This window comes from Protopterus annectens, chromosome 12.part0 (genome assembly GCF_019279795.1).
Source record: "Protopterus annectens isolate FY-2018-M chromosome 12.part0, PAN1.0, whole genome shotgun sequence".
NCBI classification, from domain to species: Eukaryota; Metazoa; Chordata; order Ceratodontiformes; family Protopteridae; genus Protopterus; species Protopterus annectens.
The window spans coordinates 505,876,697-505,898,339 of NC_056746.1; the positions used below are offsets into that span (position 1 = coordinate 505,876,697).

Consider the following 21,643-nt stretch of genomic DNA (forward strand, 5'->3'; position numbering starts at 1 on the left):
GCCTAATCCCAGCTGGAACCTCCTTGCCATGATGGGAATAACAAAATGCAATGCAAAAGCCAATCCACCTAGAAATAGTTTGTTTTGACACAGGCTTGCCCTGCGAACTCAAAGCAAAAAGAAACAAACAACTGCTGAGACTGTCTAAAATCCTTAGTCCTGCTTAAGTAATAACGCAATTGCCTGTGTACATCTAAAGTATGCAAAATCTTTTCCCCTTTATTCTGGGGGTCTGCATAAAAAGTAGGCAAATGAATAGTCTGGTTTAAAGCCACACTAGAAACCACCTTAGGCATAAAGGAAGGATTAGTACGTAATGATACCCTATCCTTATGGAAAATCAAAAAGGGCTCGACTGCCATAAGGGCCTGCAACTCAGACACCCTTCTTGCAGAAGTAATAGCCAACAAAAAAAACAGTCTTCCATGACAAATATTTCAATTCAGCAGTAGCCGTAGGCTCAAAAGGTTGTAGAGTAAGTTTTTCCAACACAAAATTGAGATCCCAAGCAGGAGTAGGAGCTCTCATTGGGGGTCTTATATTCTTTGCCCCTCTAAGAAACTGCTTGAACAAAGGATGTGAAAACAAAGGTGGGTCACAATCATAGTGAGCTGAAATTGCTGCAGCATGAATCTTAATAGAAGAGAAGGACAACCCTTTGTCCAATAACTCGGTAAGATATTGAAGAGCCACACTCAAATTAGGCTCAGAAATCTCCAAATTCCTTGCTGCACTCCAAAATAAAAATCTCTTCCATTTTGCTGCGTACACTCTCCTTGTACTAGGTCGTCTAGCTTCCATAATCACATTTAAAACTTGTTGAGGAAGTTGAGACCTGCTGTGTTTCAACACAGAATATGCCAGGCTGTTCGATGAAGAGAGTGAAGCTTGACATTGAGCAGATGACCGTCCTCTTGAGATAACAGATGAGGAATCAGAGGTAAAGGCCATGGAGGCTTCTTTACCAGACTCCGTAGTAGTGGGTACCAGTGTTGCCGAGGCCAATCTGGAGCTATCAAAATCATCCTTGGCCTGTCTTGTCTGACCTTTAATAGCACCTTTGGAAGAAGAGGCAGAGGTGGAAAGGCATACACATGAAGATTTTCCCAACTGAAAGACAGAGCATCCACTTTCCAAGCTGTGTGATGAAACCCCTTTGTGCAATACTTTGGCAGCTGGTGGTTTAGTGGAGAAGCGAACAGATCTATGTCTGGAGTTCCCCATGACACTGTCAATGTCTGAAATACATGAAGATCCAGTTTCCACTCGTGGGGATCCATGATTCGTCTGCTTAACACATCTGCTAAGGAGTTCTGTGCTCCTGGCAGAAACCTTGCCTGAAGAGTTAGTTGCAAGCTTAGCGCAATCTCCCATAAAATCATTGCTTGCCTGCATAGAGGATAAGAATGTGTTCCCCCTTGCTTGTTGATGTACCACATGACAGTTGTGTTGTCTGTTAGAATCAACACCTGTCCTGGAAGAAGTAACTCCTTGAAAGCCAGTAAAGCGAACTGGACTGCTAATATCTCCTTCATGTTGATATGTAGATGCTGTAGTCTGGCAGGCCACTTGTCTTGTATCCACTTTCCAAGTAGATGAGCTCCCCAAGCAATGTCCGAGGCATCTGTCGTTAAAATCTGACTCGCCTCTGGCCGGGTCACAGAGAGTCCCTTGTTTAGGTGACATTCCTGAGCCCACCACAAAAATTCCCTTTGAAGGCAAGGTATTATGGGAATGACAGTGTCTAAATCCTGGCAGTGCTGTGTCCATACATTTTTGAGATACCATTGTAACTTCCTCATATGCAGTTTGGCATTGGGAAGCACCAGAATACAAGATGCCATGAACCCTAATGCTTGAAGGACTGTCCCTGCAGTCAGCACGGACTGATGAGATAGATGATGGAAGTAAAGTGATAGACTCATTTGTTTGTCCGGGGTTAAAAAGGCCATCTGGGCTGCTGTATTCAGTCTCACACCCAGAAAGCACATGTCTTGAGAGGGTACTAGACTGGACTTTATTTCGTTCACAGAATACCCTAGGCATCTTAGCACTGCTATAACATATTCCAGATGCTGTAGAAGGTCTTCCTTTTCTTGAGCCAGAATCAGGCAGTCGTCTAAGTAAGGATAGATTTGAATTCCTTGTAGCCTGAAGTAAGCTATCACTGGAGCCAGAACCTTGGTGAATACTCTGGGCAGTAGATAAGCCAAAGGGCAATGCAGAGAACTGATAATGAGAATCTCCAGCTCGAAACCGCAGATACTTCCTGCAACTTAGCCTGATAGGCACATGAAGGTAAGCTTCCTTGAGATCTAAAGTTACCATCCAGTGATCTTTGCCCAGCAGAGGTAAAAGCTGTTGTAACGTCAACATCTTGAACTTGGGAATGTCCAGATAAGTGTTGAGGAGAGATAAATCCAAAATTGGTCTCCACGTGTTCCCCTTCTTTGGTACTAGGAACATGCGGGAATAAAATCCTAGGCCCCTTTCTGATACAGGGACTGGCTGAATGGCCCCATTTTGAGTAACTGAGAAACTTGCTTGTGAGCCTCTTTTCTTTGTGGAGGAGGAACGTCTGGCATGCCTTTGAAAGGGGCATTGTATGGAAATAAAACCTGTAACCGTGGTGAATAATGTCCAACACCCATCTGTCTTGAGTAATTAAATCCCAATTTTCTTTGAAAAGAGACAGTCGTCCTCCCAAAGGAGCTGCCAGGCGAGAATCTACTGGCAGCTGAAAAGGCAGGTCATTGGGTCTGCTTACGAAAGGACTGACCCCTGCCCTTACTAGAAGTCTGAGCAGGTGAACTCCTGTTCTAGACCTAAAAGAACCTTGAGCCCTGCCCCTACCACGTCTAGACCTACCCCTAGACTGGGAGTCATAAGCAGGATAAGTCCACCCCTTAGCAGGCCAATTTCTACTAAACTTGGTGGCTGTACCTGCAAAAAATTCTTAACAGTTTGCATAGATCTAGCTTTGTCCTCCATTTTCTTTAAAACTGCTTCCACAGGCGAACCAAACAAAACATCAGACTGTAAAGGTGCATCCAAAATCCTTGTCTTAACATGCTCAGCCAAATTCTGATCTCTTAACCAGGCATGCCTGCGAAGAACAGAACTAGTGGCAGCCACCCTCGAGGAGGCCTGCACAGCATCAAAGCCACATTGCAAAGAATGCTTGCCCACTTGTTCAGACACATAAACCAAATCCAGCAACTCTTTACACTCAATACCTTCCGCCAAAGCATCCACCTTAGACTTCAATTGAGAAAGGAGATAATTTTGATATTTCAGCATGTGGAACTGACAATTCAATGCTCACATGGCTAGAGTGGAAGAAGTATACAGTTTCTTACCCCACCTATCCAAAGCCCTAGCCTCCTTGTCAGTGGGAACAGGATTTCTAACCACAGAGGCTTTAACACCTTTAGGCCCCTGAGAAATAGTTTCTGGGTCCGCCCTAGGACTCTTAAACAAATACTTATGAGCTTCAGGCACCCTATAGTACCTATCAGGTTTAACAGGAGCAGGAGGCAAAGAATCAGGGTTCAGGAAGCCTCTGCAAAACATCTTCCACCACAGTCAACACAGGAGGTATAGCTAAGGGCCTATGCTGGGGTAAAACAAGAATTCCCTAAGCCTCTTCCTGGAATCAGAGTAATCCTGGCCTTCCCATTTAAAGTGCTCCCTCATGGAATGCAGAGTCTCTGAAAATGAAAAATCCTCAGGAGGAGAAGCCGAAGGAGTGGCATCATCCATATCAGAATCAGAATAAGGAGGATACTCCTGTAAATCATCCGCAGAGGACTCAGAAGCCTCTGAACCGTGTTCAAAACTGGCAAACTCGGCTCCACCCTAGGCCTCTTAGCAGGAGGGCCCATAGAACCTCTAATCATAGTAATCAAATCTTCTGCCATTTTAAGCATATGTTTCTTAGGTACAGAACCCGAAAAGCTAGGAGAAGCCCCCACTGAAGCTGAAATTGGCCTACCTCTAAAAGAAGCTTTAGCAACAGAAGGAGAGGCTCCAATTACTGTGGGACAAGAGGGAAGAATAGGCCCTTGAGAAGCCCCTTCAGCCTGGCCTGCCTCCTGAGATGGGACATCCTGGAACAGTAAAGTTTCTGCCGGAGACTCCATAGAAACTCCTGGCAAAACCTCTGGCTCCACTGAGCCTCCTAAAGAACCGGCGTCCGGGACTGCGGTTCTTCAACCCTAGGCTTAGCTGTTTTGTCCTTGCGCTTCCTGGACGAAGCGGGCGGAGCATCCGGCGGCATTTTATAATTACAACGTTTCCCAAACACTAACCTGGCACAGTCTAACCTCCTCTTAATAGTGCGTTTGTTAAACCTAGCACAAGAGCGGCAACCAACAACGTCGTGCTCAGGCCCTAAACAAGGTATACACAAAGTATGGAAATCCTTATGCGGTATCTGTTTCCCACAAGAAATACAGTTATTCACTTTTCTGACATCCGGTTAAATACTGAGGCAAGAAAAAACCAAAATGTTCCCCAACGGGGTACTTAGCCAACTCTGATTCGGTCTGAAACTCCGGTTTCGGAAATATCTCAGAACGCCAACCTGCACTTGCAAAACTGCTTCTGCATCGGACCACGCGGCAAAAAAGACTGAGGATAGGACGCCGGTCATGCGCATTAGTACCCTGACGTACTGACGTCAGTCTAATGCGCCATGACCGACGTCAGCCTTATACTCTGGTATTCGGGCCGACTGGATGCGGACTATACCCAATTGTTAGGACTGCAGCAATGGAAGACGAAGAACATCTCCTAACAATGTAGACATCCTACAAAAGGGCCTCACTGAGACAGATGCCTGGTGTCAAAGCCATGGCCTCAAGCTCAATGCCAAAAAGTGCATTGTCATCCCTTTGGTAAAAACTCTGTACCCATGAGCTACCACATAGGTGGTAGTCTACTTAACATCGAAAGTGTGATAAGAGATCTTGGGACACAGGTGGACAGTAGTCTCTCCTTTGATAATCACATCACCACAGTAGGCAGGAAATCCTTTTACGTGGTACACCTCATCACAAAAGGTTTCTCATCCAGGAAAAAAAAGAGGTCATTGTTCCCCTCTACCCAGCACTCATTAGACCCATTATAGTGTACAACTCCCCTTTTGGTATGTACCTCACAAGACATCTACAACAACATGAAAGGCCGCACACCATCTAAAAAAACTCCAGCTTTACTCCATCGCATATCGCCTACTCAGAGGGGATCTCTGCCTAACATACAAAGCTAGGTCAAACCCAGAGCTGTTGGACATGCTCCACTTAAAGAAATTCCAATCCCTCCAAGCTACACGTTCTAGGGACCTAAACCTTGTCACTGCAATAAACAGAACATGCTGGAGGGATAGATTACTGTCCCAGAGACTTCCCATACTCTGGAACACACTACCTATCTATATCAAACAAAGGTCCTCATTAGCACTCTTCAAGAAAACTCTTGATAATTGGATGGGAAATAATTCACCCCAAGGATCACCTCTGTGGCTCTGCTTCCCATACTCTGGAACAAACTACCTATCTATATCAAACAAAGGTTCTCATTAGCACTCTTCAAGAAAACTCTTGATAATTGGATGGGAAATAGGAAATTCACCCCAAGGATCACCTTTGTGGCTCTGCTTGACAGGGGCACAGGAAAATAATTTTCTTGGGTGGCGAAAGCCAGGGTACCTTTTTGGCTAGGCTTATATAGGCCCTAGGGCCAATAGCCTAGTACCTAACTATGAAACTATTAGGGGGATGGACAGATGAGCTCTGTTCAGCTAGCTCCTTTTTTGTGGGTGCCACCACAATCATATCATCAACATGGACTATTTTGCTTCACTGGGATCTGTCCTTCAGTGGAGCCACAGCTTTGTCTGGATGGTGAGGAATTGGTTCGACAGTCTCTAGTTCCTTCCATGCCCAATGACAGAATAGGTCAATAATCTCATCAGCTGGTAGAGTCACCCAAGACGTAGATGGGCTGGAGCTAAAATCTTTCAGAAATACTGACTCCTCTGGGGAGGAGGAATCTGAAGACCATCCACTCTTCTACTTAAGAAACTCTAAAATGTCTTCAAATGAGACACCATCCAGTAGAGATCTGGGGACCCTTCCCCTTCTTAAAAGTCAGTATTCTCTGTGAGATATTCCATGGGGAAATCTATATGCCTCCTTTTGCATGTTTTCAGTCCTCAGTGGGATGCTCTGGGGAGGTATCCGAAGAGCATGGAAGTTTTTCTCAAGGAAACTCTCTGGATGCTAGTTGGTACCAGCTGTCCCTGTGGAGTAGGTTCAATGGGATTAGAGCTCGGACTTGCTGGAGGAATAGTTGTGTTTATCCAAGGAAGAGAGAGAGAGAGAGAGGTCGGACTTCCTGGTTGACAGAAAACCCTCTCCACTACCTCATATGTAGAAGGACCTGGTGAAGCCGTGTCAGGCCACACCAGGGAAAAAAAACTCAGAAGCAGCCAAGCCTCGACCCTTTCCAGATCTGTACATCAAGGAGAGAAACAACCCTGAGTTATCTATTGCCAAAGCTCCAAGGAGCAAGGATGGCTCTGACAACATTCAAGTAGACCCTGGGTCCCTTGGATCCTATGCTGATGCTTTGGCTCCAGGACTCATCCCAATCTGAAGGTAGAGGAGCAGAACCCTTCAGGGAAACTGTCATAGTCGAAGACCTAGCCATCTTCAGATCCGACACTGACTTTCTCAGGGATCTCAGATCTGAGGGCTCTGAAGCAATGGGATGGATCAAAGGAGGAGATATCACTACATGGGAAGTGGAGGGAAGGCTAGTAGATCTGATGGGAGATGGAGACAGAGACGGAATAACCCCCATCTGAATCTGAGCTCTGAGAAATTTCCTCATCATCCTATCCACTTCAACCTCAGAAAGATTTCTGGTGGAGCTAATGGATGAGGTAGTGGACTGTGGCTTAGATTGTTTCTCCAGTGTCATTTGAAGAAAATGAGAATGGAGCCAAGGAGATATTGGATCAAATGTGAACTTGAGTGAGTGAGTTCAAAGACATTTTGCTAAAGTAGTGGTCAAATTTGAGGTTTTTGGATCCCAGTGCTGCTTGGGAGACTTTTCCAGTACGACAATCAGATCTGAGGATTTAGGATCTGATGGTTTCCTTTTAGGATCTAAAGAAGCTGGATCTGAAATTGTTCAGCTCTTCTGAAGAGGTTCCAATGAAGCCACGGTTGAAGCAGATATCTTTCAGAGGCCAGTTAGGGGACCTGTTTCTAGACTCCAAAGAAGTCTTAGAATGTTTACTGGGGGGTTTGAGCACCTGGCGAAGAAGAGAAAGACTGAAGCAGCAATCTTTTAAGTACCAGTTCGCTTCTTCTATCAGAAATAGTTCTAGAGTTAAAAAATAGAGCAATCAATAGATAGATGTACCACTCATAAACAATAAACGCACTCCCTGTGGGTATCAGAGTTTGGAATTTTGTGCCCACAGGAAGAGCATATCTTAAAGTCTGTTGGTTTCTTGGCCATCATTTAACAAAGAAAGATAATTGCAGATGTTTTTAACAGAGAAACTACCAGCAATGGTAGTAAGACTACTCTAAAAGAGTGTAGGAAAGTAAGAGGAAAAAAGGTACAGACTGGTACCAACAGTGGTACACTATGAGACTACCAAATGGGTGGAAAAGATAGTCAGAAAGGAGATTTATTGCAAGGAAAAACCAATAAACTTGTCAAGTATAAAGGGAGGATAGCAGAAAAATATATAATATAGCTTCATAGTTTTTACTTGAGTTACATGATTTGGAATTAAGAAAGTTAGCTAGAATCTTTACCAAGTGAATTGTCTAACTGAAACAGAGTTGCTCCCTCTTAAAAATAAAGATACTTATAGAAAACTCAGACATAGAGGGGATTAAAATGTATTAATACAAAGTGAAATTTGAAGAAAACTAGACCATTCATTCTTAAATGAACATTTCGGACACTTTTAAGTCAAGCTACTTTAAACCATTTAATTAAATTGTAGAACAAGACAAGCTTGAAGATTAGTGTTAGTTGTAAAGTTATAATAAAGTGAGCAAAATGCATAGCTGGAAACACATTGGTGTTAAAGTGCATTAACAGTACATTACCTCTTGCATTCGGTTGGCAAGAATTTCACTTATCATTCCCTCTCGCAGTTCTTTGATCTTATTCAAAACATCTACAGCTTTCTGAGATTCAGCCAGCAGAAGCCATAGATCACTATTAGCATAAGACTGATCCTACAGCAAAATAAGATAAGAATAAAATAAGAACAACATCTATTTCTACAGAATGATTCAGCTGTTTGCAAGCATTACAAGAATCCTTTACATAACCATGACTTCTGTGACTATAATGAGTTGCAATAAAAAAAAAAAAAAAAACAACAAAAAAAAAAGTTATGAAGTTATGTACTCACCATAATGTTCCATGTGTGTTGTCCATCTCGCCTTCATTCTTAACTGGTTGGGTTCTGAACTGATCCTCGGTTCCAAATTGGCCGTGTACAAAAGATCGAGGTCTTCCACAAGCTCATGGCTGAAACCCCTATCCCATCATGCTCTAGTAAGTCTCCGCAGATCTTGTTTGCTGATATAACAATAGGTACCAAATAACCCTAAAGAATACCTAATGGAGTACTGAAGAAGGTTGGAGCACATAATTACCAGTTGTAACCAACTGTAACCTCTGGATCCTCTAGGAGCCCAAGGCTGAGGGCAGGAGGGTGGGATGTAAGAATGAAGGTGAGATAGACAACACACAAGGAACATTATGGTGATTACATAACTTCTTTATGTGAGGTTGTCCTATCTTGCCTTCATTCTTCACTGGTTGGGACAGCGTCCCTAGCACCATGTTTCATGGGTGGCTCACGGGTGAATATTTTTCATAACAGTGTACCCAAAGGAGGCCCTGTTCCTGAAGGCCAAATCCACTATGTAATGAGTGATAAAGGTATGCAGCGTTGCCCATGTAGCTGCAGCACAAATAGTGTCAATAGGTATTCTTGCTCGGAAAGCCAGTGAGGTTGCTATGGCTCTTGTAGAATAACCTTTGACTTTAAACCCCAGATCTTTATTGTGAGATTTGTATACAAAAGTAATACAGTCCGATAGCCATTTTGAAAGTGTGACTTTAGATACAGGAGCTCAGAGAATGAAACAAATAATTGGTCAGATTTTCTAAAGTCCTCTGTCTTATGCAAGTATAAACATAATTGCCTATGCACATTCAACTGGTCTAGCATATATTCTGCCTTGTTGCCATAGGTGGGAAAAAAGACTTGTAGTTCTATGGATTGATTCAAATTAGACTCTGAGCATACTTTTGGTAGGAAAGATGGGTTTGTTCGAAGGGATACTCTACCTTTGTGGAAAATCCTGTAGGGGGAGGTTTATCGATGAAGCTTGCAGTTCGGAAACTCTTCTAGCAGAAGTGATGGCAATCAAGAAAATTGTTTTCCATGTCAAAAGCTTTAGATCACAGGATGATGCAGGTTCAAAGGGGGGGAGGATCAAACGTGATAAAATAAGAAGTTATGTACTCACCATAACGTTCCATCTGAGTAGGTAAACTTAATTTGTCAGCAACCTATGGGAATCGGATCGGACCTCGGATCCGAGCCAGCAGTTTTCAACAGCTTTAGATCCGAGCTCCAAGCTCCTCCCCCTACCCATAATCCCCTGCCAACCCCGACTGACCTCAGATCAAGTTTGCCCAACAGCAGAAACTGCTATAAAATTATTAATCTCAAGATAAAGTGGGTAAAACCCATGGACCTGAGTATGAAGACATTCGCAAGTGAGGGGGCAGGAGGGAGGGATGGTTGCTGACAAATGAAGTTTACCTACTCAGATGGAACGTTATGGTGAGTACATAACTTCTTAATCTGAAGTAGATAACTTCATTTGTGCAGCAACCTATGGGACAGAGTCCCCAGCTACCTGAATCTTGGGCGGCCTTCATGGAAGGATGGTCCGGAGCACTGCAGAGCCAAAGGATGCTCTCCCTCTGGAGATAATGTCCAATTTATAGTGATTGATAAAAGTATGAGATGAAGCCCAAGTGGCTGCCGAGCAAATATCATCCAAAGAGACTCTAGCTCTAAAAGCCGCAGAGGTAGACATAGATTGAGTAGAGTGGGCATGGACTCCCTGAGGTGCGGGCCTGCCCGAACTTTCATATGCTAAAAGGATACACTGTGAAATCCATCTAGACAGTGTGACTTCAGACACAGATTTACCCAAGTTAAATTTGGCAAAGGAGATGAACAGCTGGTCGGATTTCCTATGACCAGATGTCCTGTGGATGTAGAAGCGAAGTTGTCCATGCACATCCAATGAGTGTAGTTTGTATTCTCCTTTGTTATGGTAATTAGGAAAAAAGACCGGCAGGTTGATGGACTGGTTAATATTTGACTCAGAGGCAACCTTGGGAAGAAAGGAGGGATTGGTCCTGAGGTAAACTCTATCCTTGTGAAAGGTCAAGTATGGGGGTTACACACAGAGGGCCTGTAGTTCAGAGACCCTTCGAGCCGAGGTGATAGTGACAAGAAAAGCCATTTTCCATGACAAGAATTTAAGATCTACTGAAGCTGCAGGCTCAAATGGGGGAGCTGTCAAGGCCTGAAGCACCAGCGTTAAATCCCAAGGAGGGACTACATCCTTCACTGGAGGTCTGAGCAGAAAGGTGCCCTTCAAAAAGGTCTTACACAATTTCGTGGTGATCAAAGGGCCCAATTCATTTCCCACGTGATAATGAGAGATAGCTGCTAGTTGAACCTTGACTGTGGAGGAGCTAGCCCCCTGATGAAACAGTCCTGACAGAAAGTCTAATACAGTGGGCAAAGGAGCTGTAAAAGGATCCAAATTTTTGCGTTCCGCCCAAATGGAGAAACGTTTCCATTTGCTGCTATAGATCTTTCTAGTAGAAGGCTTGTGTCATCTAGGTATGGGAAGACCTGAATTCCCTGGAGCCTCAGGTGGGCCACTATCACTGCTAACACTTTGGTGTACACCCTGGGGGCTGTGGTGAGACCAAAGGGGAGGACCCTGAATTGGAAATGACTGACTCCCAGCCGGAGGCGGAAGAACCTCCTGGATCGCCTGTCCATCAGAATGTGGTAGTACACATCCTTGAGGTCTATAGAGCACATCCAATTGTTCTCCCATAAAAGGGGGAGAATGGATTGAAGAGTGACCATGTGGAACTTCTCTTTGTTTACTGACAGGTTCAGGGAAGAGAGGTCGAGGATTGGTCTTAAGTCCCCCGTCTTTTTTGGCACCAAGAAGAACCTGGAGTAAAACCCGGACCCACACTGGTCTGAGGGGACGTGTTGGATGGCTCTTTTTTCCAGCAAATGTTGGATTTCCATTGCTCCGGCCTCCCTCTGATTGGGTGGGACATTGGGGAGGTATCTGGGGCTGCATGGATATGATGTGAAGTACCCAGCGGTCTGTCGTGATGGACTCCCAAGCTTCTGGGTGCTTCGAGAAACGCCCCCTGACTGCATCCAGAGTGGAGCAGTCGGGCAACCCCTCAGGGGTGTTGCGTGGGTTGGTCCGAGAAGAGTTCTCTGGATCCAAAGTTCCGCGGGCCCCCTCTGCCTCTAGGGCGGTGTCCACCCTGCCCTCATCTGCCACGGAAGGGCTGGGAGTCCGGAGCGGGACGGGACTGTTGCGACTTCCAGAACCACATCTTCTTCTGTCCCTTTTGGTTCTTAGAGGAGGACCTCTGGGGAGCAGAGAAGCGGACTCAGACGGCAGACAATGTCTTCCCGTCCTTTTCACTCTGGACCAAGGTATCTCGTATGGTTTTGCCAAAGAGGGCAGAACCATCAAAAGGGGCATTAGCGAAAGACACCTTAAAGGGTTCTGCAATATCACAGTGCCAGAGCCAGGCCTGACGTCTCATAACGAGGCTCGCTCCGCCGGCTCTAGCGGCTCCTTCCGTGGCATGAGACAGAAGCCGTATAGAGGTGTTAGATATGGATCATAGAGTGGCCATCCGGGTGGAGTGCAATTGTTTGTCCTCCGCCGACATGGACTCGGGGGCCGACGCAGCGTACTCTTTGATAAGGTCCCGCTGCAGTTGGAGCACATGTGCCATGTAGTTCAGCGACCTCACAGAGAAGGTAGCCGAACTAAACACCCGCTTCCCTAGGCGGTCCATTGACAGAGACTCCTTTCTCGGGGGATGAACCGAAGGACTCTCCTGAGCAAGTTCCCTCTTGGTGGCCGCCGCCACCAACATGGCATCTACAAGGGGACCCTTACTCCAGTGGGACTTGTCAGAGGGTGGGCTAAAAATCTTGTCCGGGTGCTTGGGGACTGGCTCCACAGTGTCCGGCTCCTTCCACACCCTGGTAGTAATCAAGTCTACCAGGGGGCCGGCCGGAGGGGACACCCAAGAGGTAGACGGACCTGCTTCAAATGCCTCCAGGAACATGGATTCGTCCGAGGTAGGCTTTGGGGCAGACCACCCCCCCTTTATTCTGAGCATCTCCATGATGTCACCAAATGAGACATCTTCGGGGGGTGATCTTGGGGAGCCTTCCCCTTCCTCCAAATCCGTGTCCTCAGTCGAGGACTCGAGGGAGTCCAGGTGCCTCCTCTTGCATCTTCGCTCGTGAGGAACCTCCTCGGGTTGGCTGTCCGAGGAGGTCTCACCAGCAACGTCTTGTTCCAATGGAACTACCTGGGATGTCAAAGCAGGCTGTCCCTGGGGCCAGGTGATGGAAGTCTGGCCCAACTGAGAAGGAGTGCAAGGTGGAGCCATGGCAAGGGCCGGGGACTGGAATCTCTCGACAGGACCCTCTCCACCACGTCGAATGCCGAGGGAGAGCTGCTCTCTCTGGGATCCAAAAGCAGACTCTCCCTTGGATCCGACGGACAGATCGGGGCCGGCGCCGAAGCGATCGGATCAGACGGACCAGCATGCTCCAACCTGGATGAAGCCGAAGGCATACCGATACCGCTGGATCTGAAGCTCAGCCCTCGGCTCAGAGAGCTCGGATCCGAAGAAGAAAATGGACCCGACAGACTCGAGGGAAGTGTCGGCGCCAAAGTACCCGAGACTATCGGCGCCGATACACCCCCGGCTCCAAGGCTGCCCAGCTCCGAAGACTCCGAACCCGGGAAGCAGGACGGAGAAGGAGCTATCGGGGCAAAGAAGGGGGTTGAGCTCCCCCCCGGAGGGGGGGGGGGGGAGGCAGGAGCACTCCAATCTGCAGTTGGGCCTGGAGGGATCTTCTCATCATCCAGCCCAAATCTGCATCCGTGAGACTTCTGGTAGATCTCGACGAGGCCACCGAGGCGGGGCAGGAGTGTCGCCTCGATGACTTTAAAGGACCGGATCCGAGAAGGAGGAGACCCAGAAGACCTGGAGGGAGAAGACCGCTTAGCTGGGGGGGGCCGAAGTGGAGGCCTCGGCCCGCCGCTTGTGGTGCTTCTCCCTCCTCCTTTCTTTCCTGGCCTCCCTCTCCTCCGGGCCTAAGGCAGAAGGTTGAGTCCCGACCGGGGGGAGGGAAGCAGGAGTGGCAGCTGCCGCAGCCGCAGCGGGAGCCACGGTAGGACCGGAGTTAGAAGCCGTGTCCGGGGGCAGAAGACCCACCAGAATCAGCTCAGACCTCCGGTCCTTGAGTGCCCTGGGGTTGAACGCTGCACAAATGGTACAGCCAGAGGACAGGTGCTCAACCCCAAGGCACAAAACACACCGAGTGTGGCCATCCGCTGGGGACAGCTTATGGCCACACTCGGTGCACTTAGAAAACATCACCTTTGGGGCCTCAGACATACTATAGAAGGTAAGCCACACACACATCCCTGATGGAACCATGAAGGAAGGGGGAGGTTAAATAGAAACAAAATAATTTAAACTAAGAGAGTTTTTAGTTAGAAAATAGGGACCTAAACACACACACACACACACACACACACACACACACGCACGCACGCACACACACACACACACACACACACACACACACACACACACACACACACACACACCAAAGGTTAAAGAAAAGTGATAGAAAAGTTACATTTTTCTCACAAGAGAACGAAACTCTGGATCAAGCTGCTGAAGTAAACCGCGGTAAACTAGATCTGAGGTCAGTCAAGGTTGGCAGGGGATTATGGGTACGAGGAGGAGCTTGGAGCTCGGATCTAAAGCTGTTGAAAACTGCCGGCTCGGATCCGAGGTCGGATCCGATTCCCATAGGTTGCTGCACAAATGAAGTTAACTACTTCAGATCATAGTTTAGGTCCCATGGTGCTGAAGGAGTCTTTATGGGAGGTCTTAATAAAATACTGCCCTTCAGAAAAGCTTTGCATAGTCTGTGGGACATCAGATTTGGGCCTGATTCACTTATATGAAAATTAGATATCGCTGCTAACTGAATTCGAATATTGGCTGCAGCTGCACCTTCATTGAATAGCTTTGTCAAAAATTCAAGAATGGATGTTATAGGCCCAGAAAATGGATCAATGTGGTTATTTAATGGCCAGGAAGAAAATCTTTTCCATTTGCTGATAAATAATTTCTTCATTGAAGCCTTATGACATGAGATTAAGATATGTTTCACAGAGGAAGATAGATTAGGGAGCCTGGCTATGTTTGGAAAAGGAGCAGCCAAGCTGTCAATTTGAGGGTTTGAACAGAGCATCCCTGACACATGAGTCAGAAGGTCTGGAAGTGGGTCCAGAACCCATGGCTCCTCCTGGAAATGAAGCCAAAGGAAGGGGAACCAGATTTAACGAGGCTGGTATGGAGCGAAGAGTATTAACTTCCTTCCCAATGAGCTTGCTTTCTGAAGAAACTTGGGTATCAACAGGAAGGGAGGGAAGGCATATAGGAGACCCAAGGCCAATCGTGTACAAGTGCATCCCTTGGTGACTCCCCCAAAAGGGGAATCAGGGCAAAAAAGCTGCTGCATTTGGCATTTATGGATGAGACAAAAAGATTGCAGCAAGGCTGGCCCCATTTGTGGAAAATCATCTCCAGTACTTCCTGTTTTAGGGACCACTCGTGAGGCATCAGAATCGCTCTGCTGAGTTTGTCTGCTATTACGCTAGATTTCCCTGGGAAGTGCACTGCTATCAAAAAGCATTGGGAGGAAGTCACCCACTGTCATACTCTCAGGGCCTCTCGACATAGGGGGTAGGACCTGGTTCCTCCTTGTTTGTTTATGTACCACACAACTTACATGTTGTCTCTCTGTATTGCAACAGTTCCCAGCGGAAGAGAGTCCTGAAATGCTTGCAATGCTAAAAGCACCGCTCTCATCTCTAGGACACTGATATGCCAATGGTCCTCATGATTCTGCCAAGTGCATTGGACTGTTCTTCCCAGATAATGCCCCCCCATCCTATCTGGGAAGTGTTCGTGGTTACTGTGGCTAAAGGCTGTGGAAAGACAAAGGGTCGACCTAATGTCACATGAGAGGAGTAAAGTGAAGCTACCAGCAAAGGTCTTTCTTGTAGGACTCCATTATCAGAATTTGGTGGGTCATGGGTAGTTCCTGCAACAACCACTGAGTGAACAGTAGCCACTTCAGAATTCTCATGTGCAGGTGTGCTAATGGAACTAAGTTTATTGCTGTTGCCATGGTTCCCAACACTTTCAGAACTGCTCTTGCCTGTACTCTTTTCTTGGAAAGAAGGTTTAAGACCCGATATCTCAGTGCTTGAACTCTTTCTGGAGGAAGTCTTGCCATCATTTTTATTGTGTCCAGATGTGCCCCTATAAAAACAATATGCTGAGGTGGCAACAAGGCAGATTTATCATGATTCCTAGATGAGAGCAGAGAAGTAATGTGGTGTCTCTTGCTTTTAGTAGTAGATGCTTGGTGGTGGCAGTTAGGAGCCAATCATCTAGATACGGAAACACTCGGAATCCTAGACGTCTCAAGTGAGCCATGACCACTACCATACACTTGGTGAACACTCTGGAGGCTGTAGTGAGACCAAACGGCAGAGCCCAAAATTGGTGGTGACTGGCTCCCAGCCAAAAGTACAGATGACTCCTAGATGGCCTGTCCATTTTTGTGTATTAGTATGCATCCTGGAGGTCTACACAGCACATCCAATCATCTTTTCCCAGAAAAAGGAATATTGCCTGCAGTGTTACCATCTGGAACTTTGTTTTTCTTACTGATTTGTTTAATCTGCTGATGTCCAGTATAGGTCTCCAGTCCCCTGTTCTCTTTGGCACTAAAAAGAACCTTGAGTAAGTTCCAGATCCTATTTGGTCTGTGGGAACTGTTTGGATGACTCTTATCCAGCAACTTTTGAATCTCTAGAATTGCCTGTTCCCTTTGACTGGGTGGAATGTCCAGGATGTTTTTTATGTTTGGGATGGGGAAGGAAAAGGGAATAGAGTAGCCTCTGGATGTGATACTTTGTACCCATTTGTCTTTTGTTTTCTTTAGCCAGGCATCTGGGTACAAAGACAAGTGAGCCCCGACTGCCTCCAGAGATGGACAGACGGGCCTCCTTTCAGGAGCGCTGAAACGGCTTACCACAGAATGACTCCCTGTCACACTGATTTTGTGGATCCACTCCGCTGCATGGACAGCAATCTTACTGCTTCCCCCTCTGCTCCTGGAGGAAAAATCACCACATGTGTCTTGAAAAGTTTTCCGGAATTTTTGGAACCACATTTTTCCTCCATTTTGACATTTGGGTAAGGTCTAGAAGGTAGAGAAAAATGGACTCCTATGGCAGAGACAGTTTTTCCTTCTTGCTAACCTGGTTAGTGTATCCTTGACTTTCAGCCCAAACAAGGATGAGCCATCAAAGGGGGAATTAACAAAAGAAGATTTAAAAGGTTCCACAAGGTCACACAGACGCATCCAGGAATGTCTCCTTAAGGAAATTCCTGAACCCGCTGCTCTACTCACTCCATCTGCTGCATATGAAATGAGCCTCATGGAGGAGTTAACTACAAAGTTTAAGGTGGAAAGCTGGGAGGACACCTTGTCTAATACCTCTGCAGCTACTGAATCATGGAGAGTATCTCCTAGCTCCTTCAGGAGATCTCTTTGTAGCCTAGTGAAGTGCATCAGATAATTCAGCGATCTGAGTGCAAGTTGCTGAAAAGAACATGTGCTTTCTATGTCTATCCATCATATGAGACTCTGTTCGGTGGATGGACAGATGAGGATGTCTCCGAAAGTTCCTTTTTGGTGGCTGCCGCCACCACCATAGCATCTACTGGAACATCCATGGTAAGGAAATCTTTGTCTGGCGGTGCAGTAATAAACTTGTTTGGCCTCGGAAGGACAGGTTCCACTGTGCCTTTCGACTAACTAATTCCGTGAGTTTGTCGAAAGGTGGAGACACCCAAGTGGCAGAAGGGTGAGACTCCAAAGGCTTTCAGGTATACAGACTCCTCCTCAGAAGGGTTGATGGGCTTCCAGCCACCTCTCTGCTTAAGAATTTCCAGGATGTCTGCAAAGGAGATATCCTCAGAATGCGACCATGGGGAACATTCTTACTCATCAAGGTCTATATCAGAAGTGACTGACTCCTCTGGGGAGTCTTAAATGCTTCCTCTTGCAAAGTCTCTTATGAGGGACCTCCTCAGAAGAGTATTCTGGGAAGGTTTCAGAAAACAGGGGTTCACCCAATGGGGCATCTTGAGGCCTAGGTTCTCCATGTGTCTGTGGATGGTGTCGTGCTGAGACAGACGCCAGTGCTTTAGGGGGAAGAATGTCAGGACCCGAGAGTGGAAATGTCTGTGGAGACAGAACTCTCATCACCTCAAAAGCCCCCTGCCTCTGATCTGAGGAAACCCCCAGCTCCGAAAAACCAGAAGGCATCCCCATGGCCAAGAGGGTTGGCTTTGAGACTAACGTAGGAGCCAAGCTCACCCATGCCAAAGCCCAGAGAGGCAAGTTCGGATCCGACAGCCATCTGATCTGACTCTCATCCCCTGACCTGACCAGAGAATGTCGGCTTCTACACTCCTCGGGTTCAGATGGAACCAAGGATGTGGGAGCAGATGTTGGGCCCAAAGATCCCAGGATAGGTCTTGGCACTGAAGTTTCCACTACAATCGGTTCCAGGCATTCTGGCTACGAGGTCCCAGGTTGGCTCGGAGGAGGACTCAATGATGAAGATGAAGTCTTGGTCAGCTCCAAATCCCTCTGGGTTGGAGCTGAAAACAGTTTGGCCAGTGCCGGTGTCCTTAAAAGTCTGCACACCACCCGATCCCCAATCCGTGTCATCTTCTGAAAGACTCCTGGAGAACAGAGAGGAGGGGGCAGAAGATATGACTGTTTGCAGTATAGGAGACCTTAAGACCGGAGAAACTGGCTCCAAATTTGGGGACCAGCTCCGTAATTCAAACTCCATCAGCACAGAGACAGAAAGAGACTATGAAGGAGATTTCCCAGGCCCAGCATTGTTCGGATCTGGGGATACCACTTTACTCGATGTTTTAGCTAGGACCAATTCCCCAGAAGAAGAAGATGACCTTTTGCCAGATTTGTCTGACTTTGAGGATGGAGATTTGGCTGATTTTGAAGTGCCATGACCTTCTTCCAGTGCTTCAGCAAAGTAAACCTCTCACTATAAGTTTATTTTTTCTCTCAAGCAATACTCTTAATCTGAAAGTGTAGAAAATGGAACAGGATTCCTGTAGATGCACTGCTCCCTGGCAGTATACACAAACAGTGTGACCATTAGTTAAAGACATCTTTTGGGTACCCTTTCCAAATTTCTTGAAGCCAAAAGGCTTGGTTTCCTTGTGATGTTTAGACATATTCAAAATACAACAGTCAACCTCAATGACCAGAATAACAACAAACTTAAGAGTATAGCTAGTCAAAGCTACAAATATCACTACAATGCATTATTATTATTTTTTTAACAGGAAGAACAACCTTAATAATTAAAGCAGAGAAAAAGGAAGGAAGGGATGGCAGTTCTCTAACTTAAATGAAGCTGCCTAGTGATAAGGGTAAGGGAAGAAACAACGGTAGCCTTCTAATTCAAATGGGTAATGGCAGCCCTCTAACATAAATGGGCTGATGCTTTAGGAGGAGCAGAAAGAAAATATGAGGCAATAATTAACTAACAAACTTGTATATTAACCAAATATAGCAACAGGAAGCCCTTGAACTAAAAACGGGCTTGAAATGAGAGAATCTAAGCCAGGATATGGCAGGGAATAAAGGCAAAGCGGTAAAAACGATGGCCAGAAGCAAAAATCATGACTGATAACTCTTTAACCTAACTAAAAAGGTAATAAAACACTAATCACTAAGTTTACAACAAGCAAGAGCACAAAATTCTAATAATGAAAAAAGTTTTCCCACTTAGCCAGAGCCAATATGGAAGCACCCGATCTGTTTAGTGGCAAATGAGATCTGGGGAGACTTACTACAGCATGATGGGATAGAGGTTTCTGCCACAAGCTAGTGGAAGACCTCGAGCTTTTTTTTATACGGGTCTATATCATATAAGTGAATCGCACAAATTGCAAACACTCATAATATCAAACGTACCGGACCTCGAAGTGCTTTTTCTGAGATCGCGGTACAGTGAAGAATGGGATATTTGCCCTTTCCTCACTGTAGTGCGATCTCGGAGTTGCAATATATATTTAGTGGGGGGAGGGGCACAGCCCCCCCACAATAGAAAGTTCGAGGTCCAGTAAGTTCAATATTATAAGCGTTCGCAATTTGTGCGATTCGCTCATATGATATAGACCCTTTTTATACAGCCGAGTCGGAACCGAGGATCGGTTCCGAACCCAACCACTGAAGAATGAAGGCGAGATAGGACAATATCATATTGAATATTTTGAACACAAAGACAGATGGAATGCAAATGATCATGCAAATATTCTTACAACAAACAATTGTCATGTCTGAAATGGGAAGAACAAACTTATCAAAGCCTTGGGGATTTAATGGGTTGTCACTTTTAGGATGTCTAATTTATGGAATACAGTTTACCTCAGAAAAAAAGGTAGCATTCTAGCTCTTCAGTATATCCTCCATAAAGCAGCAACCCTTGTGAATAGTAAAACATTTGTCTGGTCCAGAAGACTGCATTAGCTAAATGTTATAATGTTGTAAATGTAAGAGATTTTCTGCTGTATGGTATTTTGTACACATGACTCCAGTTTTCTAAATCACTTGTGTAGGGTAGAGTTGTAGTGGTAACAAGATAAACAGGGCAACCTCCCTCATTCCACATAATAGTCCATGCTTAGCATGCAGGACCTCACACATTCCTAGGCAAGCAGAGAGATAATATCTCTCCAGAATGCCCCAGGTTTGCGCTGGGGCCTCATCTCAGTGGCCTGTGCCTGTTGCATCACACACAGGAGGAGACAGAAGGGCATCCTCATTAAATTCATAGTCCAGTTTAAGTGACTTCTCTCAACCCACAGGAGCAGTGCCTGTGAGGTCCTCCAGGCCTGCAAAGCTCCTTACTCTGTCATGGAGAATGAGGTTGAGAACCCTGTGAAGGGAAGTACAGTTGTGTAAGTAAACTTATCATAACAGCAGATGTTTGAATAGATCACTGTTGTAGTAGCCTAAGCTATATGGGACATAAGGCCAAGGACTGAACAAGCCAGCCAACTTCCAAAGCTTTAGGGCACCTTCCATGTACCCTAGCCACTGCCTTGCATGAGGGGAAGCAGGATAAATTCAGTGGTTAGGGCACCAAAGTTTCAGAGCTTTCTTCCTTCAAGAGAGAGAGAGGCTGCAACCTTTGCAAACAGTATTGTAGAAATAAAAATCCTACACACTTGCAAAAAAATAGCAAAAAAAAAAAATAGGGTGGAGGAAGCGACCAGATATATTAGCAGAAATAGCTGCAGTGATCTGATTGAACAGCTACGGTTTCTGTAAGTTTACTTACACAACTTTACTATGTTCATCATTAGATCACTGCTATAGTAGCCTCAGCTATATGGCATGAGTACCAGAGCTTAGAAAGCAAGAGGAGGAGGAGGAAGCAGATAGGTCAAAATCCAGGCTCTCCTGTACACTAGTGCTTGGAAGGCCTGCTCTAGACCTAGGGAAAAAATCTAGTTTGTAAGGCTTGACAAAGATGTGCATGTATGACCAAGTTGCTACCGCAAGTAAATTTATTGTGTCTACTTCTTTCTAAGGAAGACAAGCAGAGATGATCTTGACATAAATCTTGAAAAAGGAGTAAAAGAGGCCAGAGGATAATAATTCACACCAACATTACAGAACTGAGGTAACTAAGCCTTGAAGAGGACTTTTTTTTTGGTTTGGTACCAATGAGAAAATCCTTTCCACTTACCCATGTATGGTTTTCTAGTAGCAGGTTTCTTTGCATTCTTTTATACTTGCTACATGTCCTCAGAAAAAAAGGCACCTAAAAGGAATTACAATTCTAACATCCAGCCAGGTACTTGAAGGTACAGCCCCCTGTCCTCTGTAAGCAAATAAATTCTGTGAAGGAGCTTGTGATAATTGTCCTTGTCCAGTTTAAAAAAGACAGAAACACTGTTTGGGGCCCCTTTGGGGGGCCAAAAAAACAAAAAAAAGCCGAAAAAAAAAAAAACTTTTTTCCCCTTTGGGGAAAGGGTTCTTTCCTTTTTTAAATTGGGGAAAAAATTAAAG

General features: G+C 45.7%; 1 protein-coding gene across 3 annotated transcripts in view; it reads right to left on the bottom strand.

The window, feature by feature from the left end:
• The window catches only part of VWA3A (von Willebrand factor A domain containing 3A), a 2,208,650-nt gene that overhangs the window by 1,388,187 nt on the left and 798,820 nt on the right, over nucleotides 1–21,643 (bottom strand). For all 3 annotated transcript variants that reach the window (XM_044089639.1, XM_044089638.1, XM_044089640.1), the window contains one exon: nucleotides 8,139–8,270. In XM_044089639.1, coding sequence (XP_043945574.1) covers nucleotides 8,139–8,270 — 132 coding nt within the window. The remainder of the gene's footprint in view (nucleotides 1–8,138; nucleotides 8,271–21,643) is intronic.